The sequence below is a fragment of the Galeopterus variegatus genome, unplaced genomic scaffold (genome assembly GCF_000696425.1).
Source record: "Galeopterus variegatus unplaced genomic scaffold, G_variegatus-3.0.2 Scaffold2085, whole genome shotgun sequence".
NCBI lineage: Eukaryota > Metazoa > Chordata > Mammalia > Dermoptera > Cynocephalidae > Galeopterus > Galeopterus variegatus.
This window is the reverse complement of record NW_007728196.1, coordinates 138201-156499: the sequence shown is the minus strand read 5'-3', so window position 1 is coordinate 156499 and position 18299 is coordinate 138201. Positions and strand designations below refer to the sequence as shown.

General features: G+C 38.3%; 1 protein-coding gene across 1 annotated transcript in view; it reads right to left on the bottom strand.

The window, feature by feature from the left end:
- Positions 1–18299, bottom strand: part of FLT1 (fms-related tyrosine kinase 1) — a 174786-nt gene that overhangs the window by 117028 nt on the left and 39459 nt on the right. The window contains exons 4-7 of the mRNA XM_008580419.1: positions 6640–6764; positions 3039–3201; positions 2805–2938; positions 50–224 (exon numbers count right to left, since the gene is read on the bottom strand). Coding sequence (XP_008578641.1) covers positions 50–224; positions 2805–2938; positions 3039–3201; positions 6640–6764 — 597 coding nt within the window. The remainder of the gene's footprint in view (positions 1–49; positions 225–2804; positions 2939–3038; positions 3202–6639; positions 6765–18299) is intronic.

The window sequence follows — 18299 nt, the reverse complement described above, 5'->3', positions numbered from 1 at the left end:
AATGATTAGAAAGCACAGCATGAGCTGGCAGTGCTGAACTACTGTTTACCATATATATGCACTGAGGTGTTAACAGATCTGAGCGATGGTCCACTCTTCACATGACAAGTATATAGTCCTTTATCTTTGTTCTGCACTTTGTCAATAGTAAGAACACTGTGGAATACATTGATTTGGGAATTGCTTTGGTCAATTCGTCGCCTTATAGAAGCTCTCTTCTTTGCCTAGAAAGAAAATGTGTAACAAATATAGAAGTTGTAATTGTTCACGGTCAAAGTTAAAGCTTTTTAACATTTCTCAGATCATTATTTTTTACAATAGGTTCTTTTTTTATCCTAAGACACACATCAAACCCACCTATAGCAAGATGTTCAGAAACAGTGGCTTTGTCTAGATGTGCTTCAAATATGTAGCACAGTAGCATTTATTTAGCACTCCATCTTCTTCTAATGGACTTTCATGTACATTATCTCCATTGTCTTTTACAACAACCTAGTGAGATTGGTAGGATTGTTGCTCGTTTATCAATGAAGAAACTGAAGCAACAGAGACACTGGCCAAAGTCGGCCAGGAGCTCGGGACTTTTGAGTACACGTCTATTGCCTTTCCTCAAGCTTACACACCTCTCTACACGGAAACCTGTTCTCTAGGCACAGACATCACGTACTAGCATGGGCAATAATTAGCTTCAGTATCTGACTTAATAACAGTGTTTCTCTTAATAAATTACCATGTGAGTTTCCTTTTGCTTTCTTACTAGAAATGAATGAAAAGATGAGTACTGGCTATACCTACTAAGGTGAAATAGTCCTAGTTTCCTTATTTTACGATTTGAGCAGTGCTTGCCAATTTCTGCTAAATCATAGTAAATAGATCTGGGGACATGCAAAGCTATTGACAAATTTAGCCAACACTTGGAGGGTGTTGTCCCATGTTTTACTGAGGGAAAACCAAGAGAAGGCCTTGAGGTTCAGCAGTCTGAACTGGCTACAGTGACCTGCTCCCTCTTTAGAGAAGATGAGATCACATTGCCTTATCCTTTAATTGTTCCTTCTCCTTTTTTTTTTAAGCATTATGTTTTCTAAAACATAATGTTATTTTCTCCTCTCAGTTCTTCCCATGAGGTTGGGGGGTGGGGGTGGAAAGGGGGGTGGGAGAAGAGCAGGGAAAAAAGACTTAGGCTGTCCAGAACTGATCTTTGGGTCTTGAACTTAGCTCTCCTCTGTGGCAGGTTTAATAAACTTCTACCCACCTGTCCTTTTATTTCCCTGTTGGAACAGACACATATTTATGTAATTTTCTTCGTTCTCAGCAATAACCAGAGGGGAAAGTCAGTCACTACCATCAAAAGTTAGAGAGTCATTCCTCTAAAATAACAGACTGAGGAGACGTTTTGCAACTCTATTTATATAGGTATTACTTTTTCCCTTTGAGAACTCTTTCCTTCCCAAGTTTGAGTAACACTGGTTTTGTTTGTGACTTAGAAAACAACCCATCCTGTGTTTTAGAATTGCTTTGTCCTGTGCTGCAGCCACCAGCCACAGGTGGCTATTTAAATTAAAATTAAACAAAATTAAAAATCCAATTCCTCAGTCACACTAGCTACATTTCAAGTGCGCATTAGCCGTAGGTGTCTAGTGGTTACTGTATTGGATGACAGAGATATAGAACATTTCCATCACGTAAAGTTCTACCAGACAGTGCCATATAAGAAGATTATTGGCATTCAATAGATGTATTATCAATACTTTTACTTACAGTAGCAACAGCAACAGGATAAATGTTTCTTTCCTCTTGGCATTTATTGAGAATATTTTATTTGTATCAAAAACCCCAGAAAATATTGCTACAGGTCATAGCATTTTTATTTAAATGAAATAATACCACTTTCTAGAAAATAGTTGATGACTGATGAGTCCTTAATGTGTCCTTACAGGGCACTTGTTACTTCTTTTTGTTGCTAAGTTATTCTAGTTCCATGGCAAGAAATGTTGAATTAAAAACAACAATACCTTGGGGTTGATGCATTAATCTTTCATACATAATTTGATCATAAGTTAACTTTGTGATTGGGCATTCTGGATGACATAACAAATTACTATACTTGGGATGTGCCATATAAATCATATTGACACAAGAAATAGGGGCTGGAACTACTGTTAAAATTTTCTTAACAGTATATCATAGTTTCCCCTTCTATATATTTTCTAAATAGTTATTGTTTGCAAGGATATTCAATTTGAATAAGGGAACATGACTCAGTCTTCATTCTTCTCATTTTTGTAAAAGACAGAATTGTTCCTTTGGCATTTAAATGGAATATTGGATGGCTAGGTTGTAATATCCTTTCCAAACATGCTCCAATCAGTTGCCTGACTGTCTGCTAGTATCTTAAGTGAAAGTGCTGACAAAGACAGTTATTGTTGTTCTTGTTATTGTAAAAGACAGTCCCTGCCTGGCATTAGTGATAATTTTTCTCTCATCTCTCTCATCTCTAAATCCTAGAGAATAGTTTCCAAGGATGAAACAATCCCTTTTTCCACCCAGAATCATGCAATAGAAATACCAGTCTATACACTTCAAAACAAAACCCCCAGACATCAAAAGACACTATCTATGCATATCACGGTCATGAAATGCCAGGCAAAGGAAGCACCCAAACCAAACCCAAAGCTCCTTTGTTGACTAGCACTGCCATAAAAGTCAGAATTTTCTGGTTTTTCCCATCTCAAAATCCCAGTGGGATTTCACTTGCTAAAAACAAATACTGTCCTACAGAAGAAATAGAAAAATGGGTCACTCACTTCACCAGGGTAACTCCAGGTCATTTGAACTCTCGTGTTCAAGGGAGTGGTAGCAGTACAGTTGAGGATGAGAGGATGATTTCTAAGTAATTTGACTGGGCTTGGTGTGCTTATTACATCTATAATTTTATAGCCTGCAAGCATATGAAAAAATTTTTTTAAAAATTGAGGTTTCATTAAGCAGATAAACTATAGAGCATTTGGCTCACATTCATGCTTTTGAGCAGCACTTACTTTGTTGATATGTGAGATAGTGTGTCTTATACAAATGTCCATTGACTGTTGCTTCACAAGTCAGAAGCCCTATTTCTTTGTATGTTGCTTTTGATATTATGAAGCCCTTCCTACTGTCCCAGGTTATTCTTTTTCCATCAGGGATCAGAGTACCAAGTGGAAACTGAAAAAGAAGAAACATGTTTTAACAGAATTCTGTTAGCACTGTGGCAATACAGTTTCACTAGTAGTTTGTGAAAACATAATTTTCATCTAAAATGAAAATAGTACAGGTAAAAACTCTAGTTTGTTGTAACTGATTCTTTAGTTTTCTTTGCATATAGCAAGATATATTGGTATTATGATAAATTATAGTAATTATGATAATTTATTATTGGTCTTGGCAGTAAGTGGCACCTACCCAGGGCAGACCTAATTGTCATGTCAGACTTCCAGTGGGAGCCCGTAATTCTTTGGCCTCTGGGAATCTTCATAATCAACTGGTCTGATACTCAATAGAGAAACCAATTAGCATTTTTCCACTGGGGCTGCCGCTTTATCCTTATGTGTCTTCATCATATGGAGCTTTTGACAAACTATGATTTGTCCTCCCATTTTGCATGGTTTACTAAAGAGGTGTTTTAAAATGACTATAAATAATTCCAGGTCCTCCAAGATTCATAGCATTAACCTGGCACTCACTGGGGTTATCATTCTGAGAATTCTGCTGCATCACAAGTAAGGCATCACCTGTGCCTTTGGGAGGGAAACCCCCAGAAGCTGAAGCCTTGGAAGCCAGAGACACTATTATGAAGTGCTCTTAAAATCTTTGGAATATTCCCAAACATAGTGGTGCAAATAGAAGAAAAGAATCTATGATTTGATTCTCTACTTATGCTTTCTTCTGACATTAAAGACTTAATTTTTAAAGACAGCAATATAAACCCTCTACCTTGGGATTAAACCTTATAAAGGTCACTGCTGCATAGAGTGGCCCAGCAAAATTCCCCTGATGCCAGGTTACCAGCCCAATTTCAGAGGTGGTAGTCTCTAACTACCACTGTTACTTATCCCCAGTTGCTGAAGGAAAAATAAAAATCAGATTACCTTCCCCTAAAGTTTATAAAGCAGATGCTAAACAGCCATAAGGAAGTTTGAAACTTTTCTATCTCCTTTTAAAAAGTACACCTGACATCTCTCTCACTCTATCCAGTTATCATTTATTGATATTGCTTGTTGAAGGAGCTAATCTGCATTTGTGATCCTATGGCAGAAATTTCTAGTCCAGAAGTCACTAGTGCATCTCTCCCAGTGAGCATGTCTATATGGTGTGTGTTACAGGGTTTGAAATTCATTACATCCTGCTTAGAAAGTACTGAAAGCAAACTAAGGTTTCATGTTTTAATAAATCAAGATTCTACCTGTAAACTTACAAATGCTCTGCACTCAGTGGGAAAAAGAACCTTCTCTTCTAATTTAGTGCAAACAATTAAGGGAAAACTCAGAAAAATTTAAGTCAGGGATTAAAATCTATGATACTTTTTTTTTTTTTTTTGTCTTTTTTCGTGTCCAGCAACGGATCGCAACCCTCAGTGTCGCGCCCGTACCGGACCGGGACCGGCAACGGGATTGCAACCCTCACGCTCCCAAGCGGTGCACTGTAGCAGTGCGCCACCGGGCCGGCCCAAAATCTATGATACTTTTAAAATAAATAAAAAATAAGCATGTGCCAAATCTAAAAGAAGAGTTACCTGGCAGACTTCTTGTGCACAACTTAAAAATATGTTAAAATTTCCTTTAAAATATTTCTCTTACTCTAATATATCCATTCCTGCCACTAATAGTATTCCATTGCCAGAATAACTTTAGTTTTAGCTGGCAAGAACAAAAACAGTGATAGACTGTGTGGCCACCACTGCATGTGTCGCAAAGATGCAAACAGATGGGCAGGGTGATATCTCGGGCTCAAAAGAAAGTGCTGGGCTGAGTGGGGACGCCTGTCTCCAGCTGAGGACAGCTCCACCAATGCAGGCATGGGGAAGAGAGAGGGAGGGGATAGCAAATTAGAAGAAAAGGGACAATAAGAGAAATGGAATGGAAAGATATTGATTTTATGCCAACATAAGTATGTAATAAATAGGTTAGAATATTTCCAATATTTATGTGCCAAACCAAAATCCCTGTTAGAATTTTATGCTTTCTCTCTCTCTCTCTCTCTCTCTCTCTCTTTTTTTCTAATTGTGCATTGTAGATCTTTGGTAGAAAAACAGAGCCAATAAACTAGCCCTGCCCCAGATTTTTATATGTGGGGTTTTTGAATGTTCGTTACAACAGAAATCCATCTGCATTAGGGCTTGGATGAAAGAGGGAGAGGTTCCCTATCCCCATGGCTTTTTCCATATTAATCATATAGCAATTATTATCTCAGACTAAGAGGAGTAGTGCCGTGCTATTGAAAACATGACGTGAAAATCAATAAAGTACTGGGTATTAAACTGTTAAATAAATAATACTAATAACTAACCCTTGAATAGGGCTTATTTTGTGCCAGACACCATTCTAATTGCTTTCTGTATAGTGCCTCATTTAGCCTTCCTAACAACCATGTGACACCTCCGAACTCAGGGTCAATAGGTGATATTGAAAACCACTCTTACTATAAAGGGATGGCCGGTTAGCTCACTTCGGAGAGCGTGGTGCTGACAACACCAAGTCAAGGGTCAAGATCCCCTTACCGGTCGTCTTTTAAAAAAAAAAGAAAGAAAATCACTCTTAAAACTTTTCCAACGTGATTAACACCACTATCACTACCAAACACTTCCTGTGTACCTACTATTTGATGGATGTGCTAGGCTGCCTTGGGGCAGCCTTAACTTTTTGTCTTAAAGCTCTAAGCTCTCAGAATTTAGCACAGTTTTCCATTTTGAGAGTTTTATCCAATTCTTAGCCCTCCTATAGTCCTAACTCTTACTGCTAATTAATAAGCTAGACTGTCACATTTTAGTTTTGGTCTTTATTAGATTCTACCCTAAATCTTTTTCCTTTTTCACATGTACAATTTACAACATAATATGAAAAAAATTCTCATGTATGGCTCTTTCCCTTTTTTTTCCCTAAGAGGCTAAGTTTGGGTGCCCAGCAGGAGGTAAGCTTTTTGTCACCAGGAACTTAACTCACACTGAAGGTGGTGGCTCCATATGAATGAAACAAGAGCATGTCAATACCTAGAGAATCAGGCACTCTGCTGACAGCTCTGTCTTTAGCAATAATTTGGATGAACCACTCTCTGCCAAGTTAGTAATTTGTGTAAGCACTGTAGAATTAGTTTTTCTCACATTTGTGGAGATTTGGATGTGAGGCAGTACATAACAATTTTCATGATTTTAGTTCTTTCATTATCACATAGATTTATGCTTAAGATATTATCATTTTATTCTATTTAAATACATGCATGAGTATAACTTCTAGCACTTATACTTTATAGTAAAAGGATGTTAGAGAAAAGTCCACTGAGAAGCTCAAATGTCTGCAAGAAAATTATTCCAGACAAATAAAATAATTAAAACTTCATTATGCTAATTTGTAGTAAAAATATTCTGAGAGCAGCAATGCTCAGTTTTACCTTTTTTAAAGTAACAGTGATGTTAGGTGATGTAACCCGGCAGGGAATGATGACCTCCCTTCCTTCAGTCATATGTATAATTTCTGGTATTTCAGTGTACATCTCTACAAAAGGTTTACCAGTATCTGAAAGAGAAAAAACGAAAGAAAAAAAAAAAGAGTAAACTGAAATGCAAACATCTAGATTCTGTGGCCAGTGAGGCAATATGGGCACTGCCACAGTTACAACGTTCTCCCCTTCATGTAATTCATAAGTTCACATTCTTTGTCTCTGAATTTCGCCCTCTGTGTTTCTGCCCAGAAAAAGAAAGGTTCTCTAATAAACCTAATTTCTTATTCAGTTCATGGCCTTCAATCAGATTGCCCTTATACCCTAATGTACATTGTGATATGGGGTGACCACTGTGGGAAAAAGCCATACGAGTGCAATGAGAGAGATGGAGAATATTGTGCATAACCTTCTTACCAGGGCCATGCTAAGTGCCTCCGGAAGCACCCTCCAGAGCCTTTGTAAGAACTCAAAGGGTGTGTAGATGGAGTGGCCAAAGTCAACTCTCCTTGGAGCATTAGAGATGATGCAGAAGTGTAGCAAGTTCGGGGAAAGATTATCATTTGAATGATAGAAGCATGACTTAAAGTCTTCTAGACCTTTCCTGGCAGACTAATAATGAATCAGAAGGTCTGAGCTGCTTAGGGGGCAGAGGGAGAGGCAGGAGAAGCAGCATTGAATACTGCATTTATTTCATATGCATATTATGTCTGTTTCTTTAGTATGCACTGCATATCTGCTAATAGCAAAGTACCTGCAAGTGCCAGCAAAGAGGTCTGGAAAAGGCTTTAAATAATCACCAAAATACCTCCTTTAAAAGTGTGGTATTTGGCCAGTCTCAGAGTCAAGGAGGATTCAAACCACCCGTTCAGCTTCTCTGCAATTTCTGTGGGGAACCAGAACAAGCATCAGATGCTTTTAGAAACATTCTCACAGTCTACCATTCCCTTGCCCTCAGGAATCCACTGACATCCTCAGGCAGCTTACTCTGCAGGAGTCATTGTGTTCTGATCATCCCCTCTTGGCTCCGCCCTTATAAGCTCAAATGGGAAGAAGTCCTGTGTCAACTCTCCCCATCTCCATCTGGCCCTGAAAGAAGCAACCAGGCTCCCACCTGCTTGATGGTCTCTCAGATCTGTTAGGTTAGGAAGCTCATTCTGGATGCTGATCGGAGAATGAATAGGAGAGAAACAAGAGCAGTAAGCAGGCAGTACTTGACTAGAATAGGTGGTGGCTACAGTGATTGTTACGGATTGAATTGTGCCCCCAATATATGTTGAAGTCCTAACCCCCATGCCCCAGTACTTCTGAACATGATCTCATTTGAAAATAGGGTTGTTGCAATGTAATTACTTAAGTAGACTGAGACCCTAACCCAATGCAACTGGCATCCTTATAAGAAGACAGCCATGTGAAAACAGACATGAAGGGCATACAGACACACAAAGGGAGAGATAGGTGTGATGCAATTGCAAGACAAGGAATGCCAGGGATTACGGGCAACCACCAGAAGGTAGGAAGAGGCAAGGAAGGATTCCCTATATGTTTCAGAGAGGACTTGGCCCTGCCGACACCTTGATTTCACACTTGCAGTTTCTACAACTGTAAGACAATGAATTTCTGTAGTCTTAAGTCCCTTCCCCCTAAAGTGTGGCACTGCTGTAACCTGCTGAAGATGGGATAGTTTGACATACAGTGGTGTGGAATGTAAGCACAGATGTGATCAGAGAGGGCCCTAGAGACCCTTTCCTCACCGTCCATCTTGCACACTCCTGGGCATTTATATAATTCCTACTGGTCCTCTGTGAAGACTTGACAGGCCTCTTCCTTCCTGCACCCTCCTCCACCCATGCCCACCTTGGGTATTCTCCCAACATCCCCAGTGATTCTATTACAACAGTCACAACAGCACACACTGAACTAGTAGTTTTTTTCTTTGGGTACATCTTGGATGAGGAATTCCTAGTAGAGAGGGAATGGATTCTATTCTTCTCTGTCTAATATGTACTGAATGAATGAATGGGTGAATAGCCATCCAACCCTGTCATCTTACAGATGAGAAAAGAGATGCAAACAGGTGAAGTGAGTGTCTAGATGAGCAGAGCCAGGCCTGTAGGGCAGTTTCTCCTGCCTCCAATCCAGGGCTCCTTCCCCTGTACTACTCTGAGGGCTGAACTTCTGTCTTCCTTCTCTTGAGGCAGAACCCCCCGTAGGAAAGGCTGCAGATGGCAGTGGTTTTTCAAAGATGGAAGCTGCTTTTCCGATGTTCAGTAGGGGAAAGTAAGTGCCATGACATGCTATATAGAGTTAGAGAAATTCTGAGAAGGGGACAATCACCAAGGAATGGGGTTGTGAGGGCAGACTTTGGGTCAGGCGTAGACTCAGAGGGAAGCAGCAGATCACGGTGGTCAAGAGCACACACTTCACAGCCTGTGTTTGAATCCTGGCTCTGGTCCTTTCTAGCTGTGAAACCTTGGGCAAATCATTTTACCCTCTGTGTCTCATCTGTAAAATCTATTTCAAAGGGTTATGATGAGGATTACATGAATTAATATATATAAAGCACTTAAAATGGTACCTGGCAGATAGTACTGCATATGTGTTAGCTGTTAATTTTCTTTGTATTATCATAACGAGGGATTTGACCCTATGGAGAGAGGAGGGTAGGTAGATATGAAAACCACAAATTATACTGAGCATCTTAACTATAAAAAGTTTAAATATGTATTCATATAGTGATCCAGAGAAAAGACTAGAAACAAATACATTAAAATGTGAACAATGATTATCTTTGGGTGATGGCTTTATGAGTTGTTGCTTTCTTATTTACCTTCTGTATTTTTCACTCTTTTTAGAATGATCATGCATTATTTTAAAATAATACTTGTAATTATTAAAGTTGAAACTCAAATTATAAGGCACTATCCATTTTTACTTGAGGAAAACTATTAATTTCACATTTGATTTACTTTAGTTTTGTCCTCTATAATGGAATGACACATTAACTGTCATAGTTTATAAAGTTATGTGTTTATTAGAAAATCTCAATGGATGTAGAAACATATGCAGAAGAAAAGCTAATTATACAGAGACAAGGATTCCTTATCAGCATTAAATTCCTCCTCTAAATAAAGTTGCTGAGCTAGACATTCAGAGAGGGACTATGGGGATTTGATCATTGCTTTCCTTCCTCCTGTGAGCCTATATTTTTGTCCCTTTTGTGAGTCCCAAGGTAAACACAAACACCAGGAAATGGTTTAATTCATTTAACTAAACTGTAAATCCTTCATATTTAATTTACTGTCTCCTTAAGCAACCATTTTCAACAAAGGATACTGACATAAAAAGTTCCTTCAGGAAATAGTAAACATCAGGGTAATTATTTCTAGGCAAATGAATACCAATCCCAAATGAAAATAGAAGAGACTAATTCAGTATGCCTTTGGATTTCTTCTTTCCCTTTGTCCAAATCCCTTAAATTTTACTACAGATATTGGCCCTTAAAAGCCAATAGCAACTTCAGCACTGGGTCCACAGTAATTCTATTTAACGATGTCAGAACTTCAAGGATTTGTGTCTATTCAAACACAATTAAATGTACATCATTTGTATGACAGTCCGTAGTGACATTATAAATCCACTGTGTTTGCAAATGAGCTTATAATTGTATTTACATACACAAACACACACACAATACTCTCTGGGCTTATTAATAGTATATTTCCTCTGCAGTGTGCTTCAAGGAAGGGCTGAGAATGAAATTGCCTGACATATTATAATACAAACATATTTTGTTTTGAAGGACCACAGATACAAGAAGAGGTCACGGTTCCATTAATATCACCAGTAAACCCACTTACTACTCCCATAGGACACATTTGTCTTTGTCACAAAATTAAAAATGACTTCTCAACCCAGCCAGCACTGCAGAGTGATTTCCTGAGACCAAATTGGCTGGTTGTTGAAATGGTGAGGAAGAGCTGCTCCAAAGACTGCCGGTGTACTGGCAGCTCAGACATACTGTCACCAGGGACTCATGCCAACACACAGCTAGGCATAGGTCATGCTGCCCTTACCTCTCTGAACTCTTAAGAGCTCAAAGCAGTGACAGGAAACTGGCAAAAAATATGAAGTTTTCTCACCTTATGGGAGTATCTGGGCTGTAACTTATCCTTCAGGACAACAAGTGGCCTCGGACACAGGGAAAGATCAAACAGAGACCCTTGCTCAGAATAGAATTATGTCTATTTTTTAAATGTTTTTTCCTCTTGAAATCTGTAATCATGCTGGCACATTAAGATGCACAGACATAGAGCCCTCAGTATGCCATCCTCATTCCACTCCATTTCTGACTGGAATCACTTAGGAATGCTTCTACTGGGTGCATAGCAAGTGAATGACCTCCAAAATTTTGGGAGCTTTTCTGACTTAAAGAGGGGCTTGAGTAAACATCTTGTTTTGTAGACATGTTCATTTTAATGATTTTTAAATAAACTTAGTCCTGACTTCCTTTCCCTTTAATTTCACTTTCCTTACCTCTAAATCAGTCATGTGGACTCCTAGTTATTTTAAAGGCAGATGTGATTTTCATTTATTAAGGATGTAGTGGAGAGGATAAGAAACTAATTAACCAATCCCAGGAAGAAGGTCTTAATCTAGACACAAGAATTTTCACATCATGCAGGTCTTCATGTTGTGGACCATACCTAATATTCAAGGAAAGTTTTTGATTGAGGAAATATTTCAGTGGAAATATGAGCAAAAAGACAAAAAGAGAAAGTTTTTCATTTGCTGTAAGTTTTTGATTTACACTGTCCACCAAAGCCTTTGACAATACCAAAGCTTTAGAGCAACCACAATAAAGCTGGAGTGGCAATACATCAGACAAAATAGGTAAAAATAAAGAGGGACATTTAACAGTAATAATAATAAGAGTCAATCCATTGGGAAGATATAACAATTATAAACATATAAGCACCTAACAACAGAGCACCAAAACATATGAAGCAAAAACTGACAGAATTGAATGGAGAAATATTTCAACAATAATAGATGAAGATTTTAGTACCTCACCTTCAGTATGGATAGAACAACTAGACAGAAGATCAAAAAGGGAATAGAACACTAGGACAACACTATTAACCAACTATACCTAACAGACATCTATTGAATACACCACCCATCATAGCAGGATAAATATTTTTATCAAGTGCACATGGAATATTCTCCAGGATAGACCATACACTGGGCCATAAAACAAACCTCAATAAATTTAAGAGGACAGAAATAATACAAAGTATGTTGTCTGACTATGGTGGAATGAAATTAGAAATCAAATAACTGAAAAGAAATTTGGGAAATTAAAAAATGTGTGGTAATTAAACAACACACTCATAAATAGCCAGTGGGTCAAAGAAGAAATCAAAGGAGAAATTAGAAAATACTTTGAGATGAATGCAAATGAAGGCACAATATTCCAAAACTTATGGGATGAAGCTAACACAGTGTTTAGAGGGAAATTACAGCTATAAATGCCTATATTGAAAAAGAAGAAACATCTTAAATCAATAACATAACCTTAGACCTTAGGACACTGGGTAAAGAACAGCAAACTAAACTAAAGCAAGCAGAAGGGAGGAAATAATAAAGATGAGAGTGAAGATTAGTGAAAGAACATTGAAAGAAAAAAATTGAGAAAATTTGTGAAACCAAAAGCTGGTTCTTTGAAAAGATGAACCCAACTGAAAAACCTTTAGCCAGATAAACCAAGAAAAAAAGAGAAAAGACCCAAATTACTAAAATCAGAAATGAAACAATAGACATTATTACTAAAATAAAAAGCATTATAAAGGAAGACTGCATGCCAGTTAATTAGATAACAGATGAAATGGACAAACCCTAGAAAGACACAAACTACTGAAACTAACTCAACAAGAAATAGACAACTGAAGCAGACTTATAACAAGAGATTGAATTAGTAATCTCACAAGGAAAAGCCAAGGCCCGGATGGCAAGTGAATTCTACCAGACTTAAAGAACTTTTCCAAAATATAGGAGAGAGGGGAAAACTTCTCAACTTATTCTATGAGGCAGTGTTACTATCATACCAAAATCAAAGACATCACAAGAAAACTACAGACCAATATCTCATATGAATATGGATGCAAAAACTTTACAAAATACTAGCAAACTGAATCCAGGAACATATAAAAAGAATTATATACAATTGCCAAGTGGGATTTGTTCCAGAAGTGTAAGATTGGTTTGACATCAAAAAAAGAATGTAATTAATATTAATTATTAATAATTATTATTACTATTAATATTAATAAAAACCCAAAACCTCATGATCATCTCAGTAGATGCAGAAAAAGTGTTTGACAAAAATCCAAACCCCTTTTATGATAAAAACACTCAGCAAACTAGGAATAGAATGGAAATTCTGTAAACTGATAAATGGCATCTATTAAAAATCCCTGCAAATGAGTCTGGCCCATGACCCCCTCAGGAGAGTGTGGTGCTGATAATACCAAGGCCACGGGTTCGGATCCCTATATAGGGATGGCTGGTTAGCTCACTGGCTGAGCGTGGTGCTGACAACACCAAGTCAAGGGTTGAGATCCCCTTACCGGTCATCTTTAAAAAAAAAACAAAACCCACAAACTAATATCATACTTAATGGTGAAATAGTGAATGTTTTCCCCCTAAAAGCAGGAACAAGACAGGGTTGTCAAGTGTTGCCACTCTGTTCAACAGTGTACTAGAGGTTCTAGACAGAGCAATTAGGCAAGAAAAAGAAGTAAAAGGCATCCAGATTGGAAAGATCAAAATGGTGCAGCTACTTTGGAAAAGTATGTATCTTCAGATGACATAATCTTGTATATAGAAAATCCTAAGGAGTCCACTTAAAAACTATTAGAACTAATGAATGAGTTCAGCAAGATTGCACAATACAAGATCAATGTATAAAAATGAATTATACTTTTATGTACTTACAATAAACAATTTGAAAATGAAATTAAGAAAACAATTTCATTTATAACAGCATCAAAAAGAATAAAGTGCTTAGGAATATGCTTAATAAAAGAAGTGCAGAACTTATTCTTTGGAAACTATAAAACATCATGGAAAGTAAAGATCTAAATAAGTGGGAAAACATCCCATGTTCATGGATTGGAAGACTTAATACTGTTAAGATGTCAATGCTCCCCAAATTGACCTACAGATCCAATGCAATCCCTATCAGAATCCCAGCTGACTTCTTTGTAGAAATTGACAAGGTGATTCTAAAATTCACATGGAATTGCAAGAGACCCAGAAGAGCCAAAACAATCTTGAAAAAGAACAAAGTTGGAGGACTCAACACTTCTCCATTTCAGAAGTAAAACTACAAACAAAAATGATCACGACAGTGTGGTGGTACAGGCCCAAGGACAGACATACAGACCGATGGAATAGAATTGACAGTCCAGAAGTATGCCTATGTGTCTATTCAATAGGGAAAGAATGATATTTTCAATAAATGTTGCTTGAACAACTCCACATGTTACATCACACAATATACAAACATTAACCAAAAGTAGATCAAAGACCTAGATGTAAGAGCTAACTATGAAACTCTTAGAAGAAACCAGAGGTAAATCTTCATGATCTCAGATTTGGCATTGGATTCTTATATATGATACCAAAAGCACAAGAAATAAAAGAAAAAATAGGCAAACTGGACTTCATCAAAATTAAAAAACTTTCATGCTTCAAAGAATATTATCCAGAAAGTGAAAAGATAATCCACAGAATGGGAGAAAATATTTGCAAATTATGTATCTAATAAGGCACTTGTATCTAGAATGTACAAAATATATTTATATACATCTAGAATATATTTTTTAAATCTAGGTGTATATATATTTTTTTAAGAATATTTTAAAAATCTAGATATGTATCTATATATTATACATAATATATTATATCTAGAATATATATTTATAATATATCATATAATTATAATATAATTATACAAAATAATAGTTTAAAAATTGAAGAACTCTTACAACTCAATAATAAAGACAAATAACCCAACTGAATACTAGAAAGAGGATCTGGATGGACATTTCTCCATGGCTGATAAGTACATGAAAAGATGCTCAAACATCATGAACCATCAGGGAAATGCAAATCAAAACCACAATGAGATACTGCTTCACACCCTCTAAGATGTCGATAATACAAAGGACACAATAACAAAGTGTTGCAAGGATGTGGAGAAATCAGAACCCTCATCCATTGCTTGTGGGAATGTAAAATGTGCAGCCACTTTGGAAAACAGTCTGGCAGTTCCTAAAATGGTTAAATATAGAGTTACCATATGATTCAGCAATTCTACCCCAGGTGTCTACCCAAGAGAATGAAAACTTGTGTTCACACAAAAGCTTGTACACAAATACTTATTGCAGCATTATTCATAATAGTCAAAAGGTGGAAACAACTCAGATGTCTCTCATTGGATAAATAGATAGCTAAAATGTGGTATATCCATACAATGGAATATTATTCAGCAACACAAAGAAATGAAGTGCTGATGCATGATATAACGTGGATGAACCTAAAAACCATTATGCTGAGTGAGAGGAGTCATTCACAAAAGACCACATATTATATGATTCTACTTTTATGAAATATCCAGAAGAGGCACATCTATAGGGACAGAAAGTAGATTATGACTGCTTGAGGCTGGGGAGGTATGGGTGTATGTGTGTGTGTGTATGGAGTGGGGAACTGATAGCTGAAAAGAATGGGGCATCTTTTTGACAGAACAAAATGTTCTAAAATTGACTGTGATGATGATGGTTGCAATATATCTGTTAGTATGCTAAAAACCATTGACTTATATGCTTAAATGGGTGAATTGTATGGTATATGAATTATATCCCAATAAAACTTATTTAGAGGGCCGGCCTGGTGGCGCACTGGATAGTGTGCGGCTTGGGAAGCGCGGCGGCGCTCCCGTCCGAGGGTTCGGATCCCACATACAGACCGGCTCCCGCTCACTGGCTGAGCGAGGCGCGGGAGCAACGCCGAGGCTTGCGATCCCGTTGCCGGTCCCCGGTCCGGTACGGGGGCAACACTGAGGGTTGCGATCCGTTGCCGGACACGGAAAAAAGACAAAAAAAAAAAAACTTATTTAGAAAGAGAACAGAGTTTTGTGCTCTTTCTTAAAAATGGTGATCCACTGTTTTCTCAGCTGGAATGATTACTGTAGATCATCCAGGGCAAACTCCTCACTTTATGAATCCTTTCAACATTTCTTTCCCATTCCCTTACCATGTCCAGGCAGGGCCACACACACAAAATGGAATTTTCCCCTGTTACAATGTTATCATGATTATAAATATGTCCTTCAGTTCTCCCTTGGCAGCCCCAGGTCAGTGGAGAGCATAAGGAAACATCTCTGCCTTCATCTAGATGGAAAGTCACTTGACTGATGTGTCTGAGTATCATAGTCCACACAGAATGTGCAATTTAGTATTTCCTAGTGAGTTGTCCTGAGTATTCAAATGAATATCATAAAAACCTCAGCTATAATTTATAAAAATATAATGGCTGTCACCACTATTGGTAGACCAGTGTCCAGATTCAAAACTGATTTTAAAAATCTCACTGAGGCTGACCTAGGAATATCAGTTGCCAGCTTCTGTCATCCAGACAGATACTTATACCTTATAAGTATTTCTATTACAGCAAGGTAAACAGAGAAGGGGCATTGTGTTTCAGACTCAAGATGCCATCCTAAAATAAAAAATTTTTAAATGTATTATTTGTGTGATACAAAATAAGAAGTGCCTCTTCCTAAGAAAGCGTTTTTCTCCTATCTGCCTGTCTTCAGAAGAAAGAAGTGGTTTTGTCTTGTCCTTTGAAACCTCATTGCCTTGCTCACACAGCAGATTGAACAGCAGGAAAAGAGAAAAGAAGAGTTAGAACAGTGTTGATGGTTCAGCCTCTCTCCTTCCTCCCGCATTGTCTATAAATTTGCTCCTTGGAATGTGGGTGTCTAGCAAGAGGGGATCAGGATAAGCAATCATCTTAACCCAGCAGAAACTGGGCACATGGTACACAGTCAGCAAATGTTTATGGAGAAGATACCAGATGGAGCAAGAAAAAAAGGTGAAATCGGGACGTATTATGTACCCAGCACAGTCCCTGGACTTAGGGTCCTTATGGTCTAGCTGCACGGACATCTCACACACAGGAACATTCATGCTGACTAGAAGACAAAGTAAGTACTAAATTCTGTCTTGAAGGGGAGTGGGGACATCATTTTTGAAAATTTGCAGCTAAGATCTAAATAAGTTAGTAGAAGATCTCGATAAGAGTCGAATGCCAGATAGATGGTAAGCATGATTGACCACAAGACCAAGAAGGCCTCAGGCTTTCTGTGCTTCCTGCATATGCAAATAAAGCTGGCCAACTGATTTCTGTGTTGTCATCACCAGATGACTGACCTTGGTTACATCATGGTCAATTGAGGTATCTCAAAAGAAAAGGAAAGAAGGAAGGAGGGAGGGAGGAAGGGAGACAGAGAAGAAGGAAGGAGTAGGAAGGAAGGGAGAGGAGGAAGAAAAATAAAACAAATGAAGGAGAAAGGATAGGAATAAACAAGGAGCTCTAGTGGATTACTGGACCTCTTTTACTGCCAAGATTTTTGGCTATGTCCCAAGTTCTATTATTCCTCAGCTCTGCCTATGAATCATAAAATTATAAAACTGTCAAGGGACTTTTAAGATACCCTAATACTGCCTCTCATGTTACAGATGAGGAAACTGAGGCCTAGAGAGGAGAGACCTTTCCCACACAAGCACAGGAATAATATTAATTGCTGAGCAAAAACTGAATTCAGGTTTCCTGATCCTAGACCAGTCTCTTGCCACTACACCAAAAATCTGGCCCTTGCACTTCTGAATGACTCAAGTGACAGTTTCACCTTCAAATATCCACACTCAGTGGGAGAAATGATGGCCCAGAGATAGAGGTAATGGAACTTAGCAATATGAAACAGCAGACTGATAAGTAAGTCTCACTATTTGAACCAAGGTGAGCATTGGACCCTCTGCTTAGCTCTCTGTGCTATGAGCTGGGAACTCTTTGGGATACTCTGCGATGACCACCTCAGAACCAATAGCCAAACCAGAGCAAGCTGTGTTTTATGGAGACTCAGGAGGAAATTCCTTAAGTGCAGGGGGTGCTTATTCAAACTCCTCTCCAGCTGGGGCACTAGCTTCCCCTAGAGAGTCCCTCGATGCATTCCATCAGGAGAGTATTCCCTGCATAGTCATGTGTAGGGGGAGTCAAGAGCCAGGGGCTGCAATGATGACCTGTGCCAACTGGGGACTCTTTGGGGCTCAACTTCCTTATCTGGAACATGGGACAGGCACCTTCCTATTGCCAAACTCATGACTTGTTATGCATTCATTTAAAATGTTTACACTAGGTGTAGCACACTGACATTCCTCTGGGGGCCAGACAAGGAAGGCAAGTGAATAGAGGAACTGGATGTGAGACTGTAGGAGTGGCGGTAGTTGAAAATGTGGGGGTCATGTCTGAAAGGGGCGGCCTCT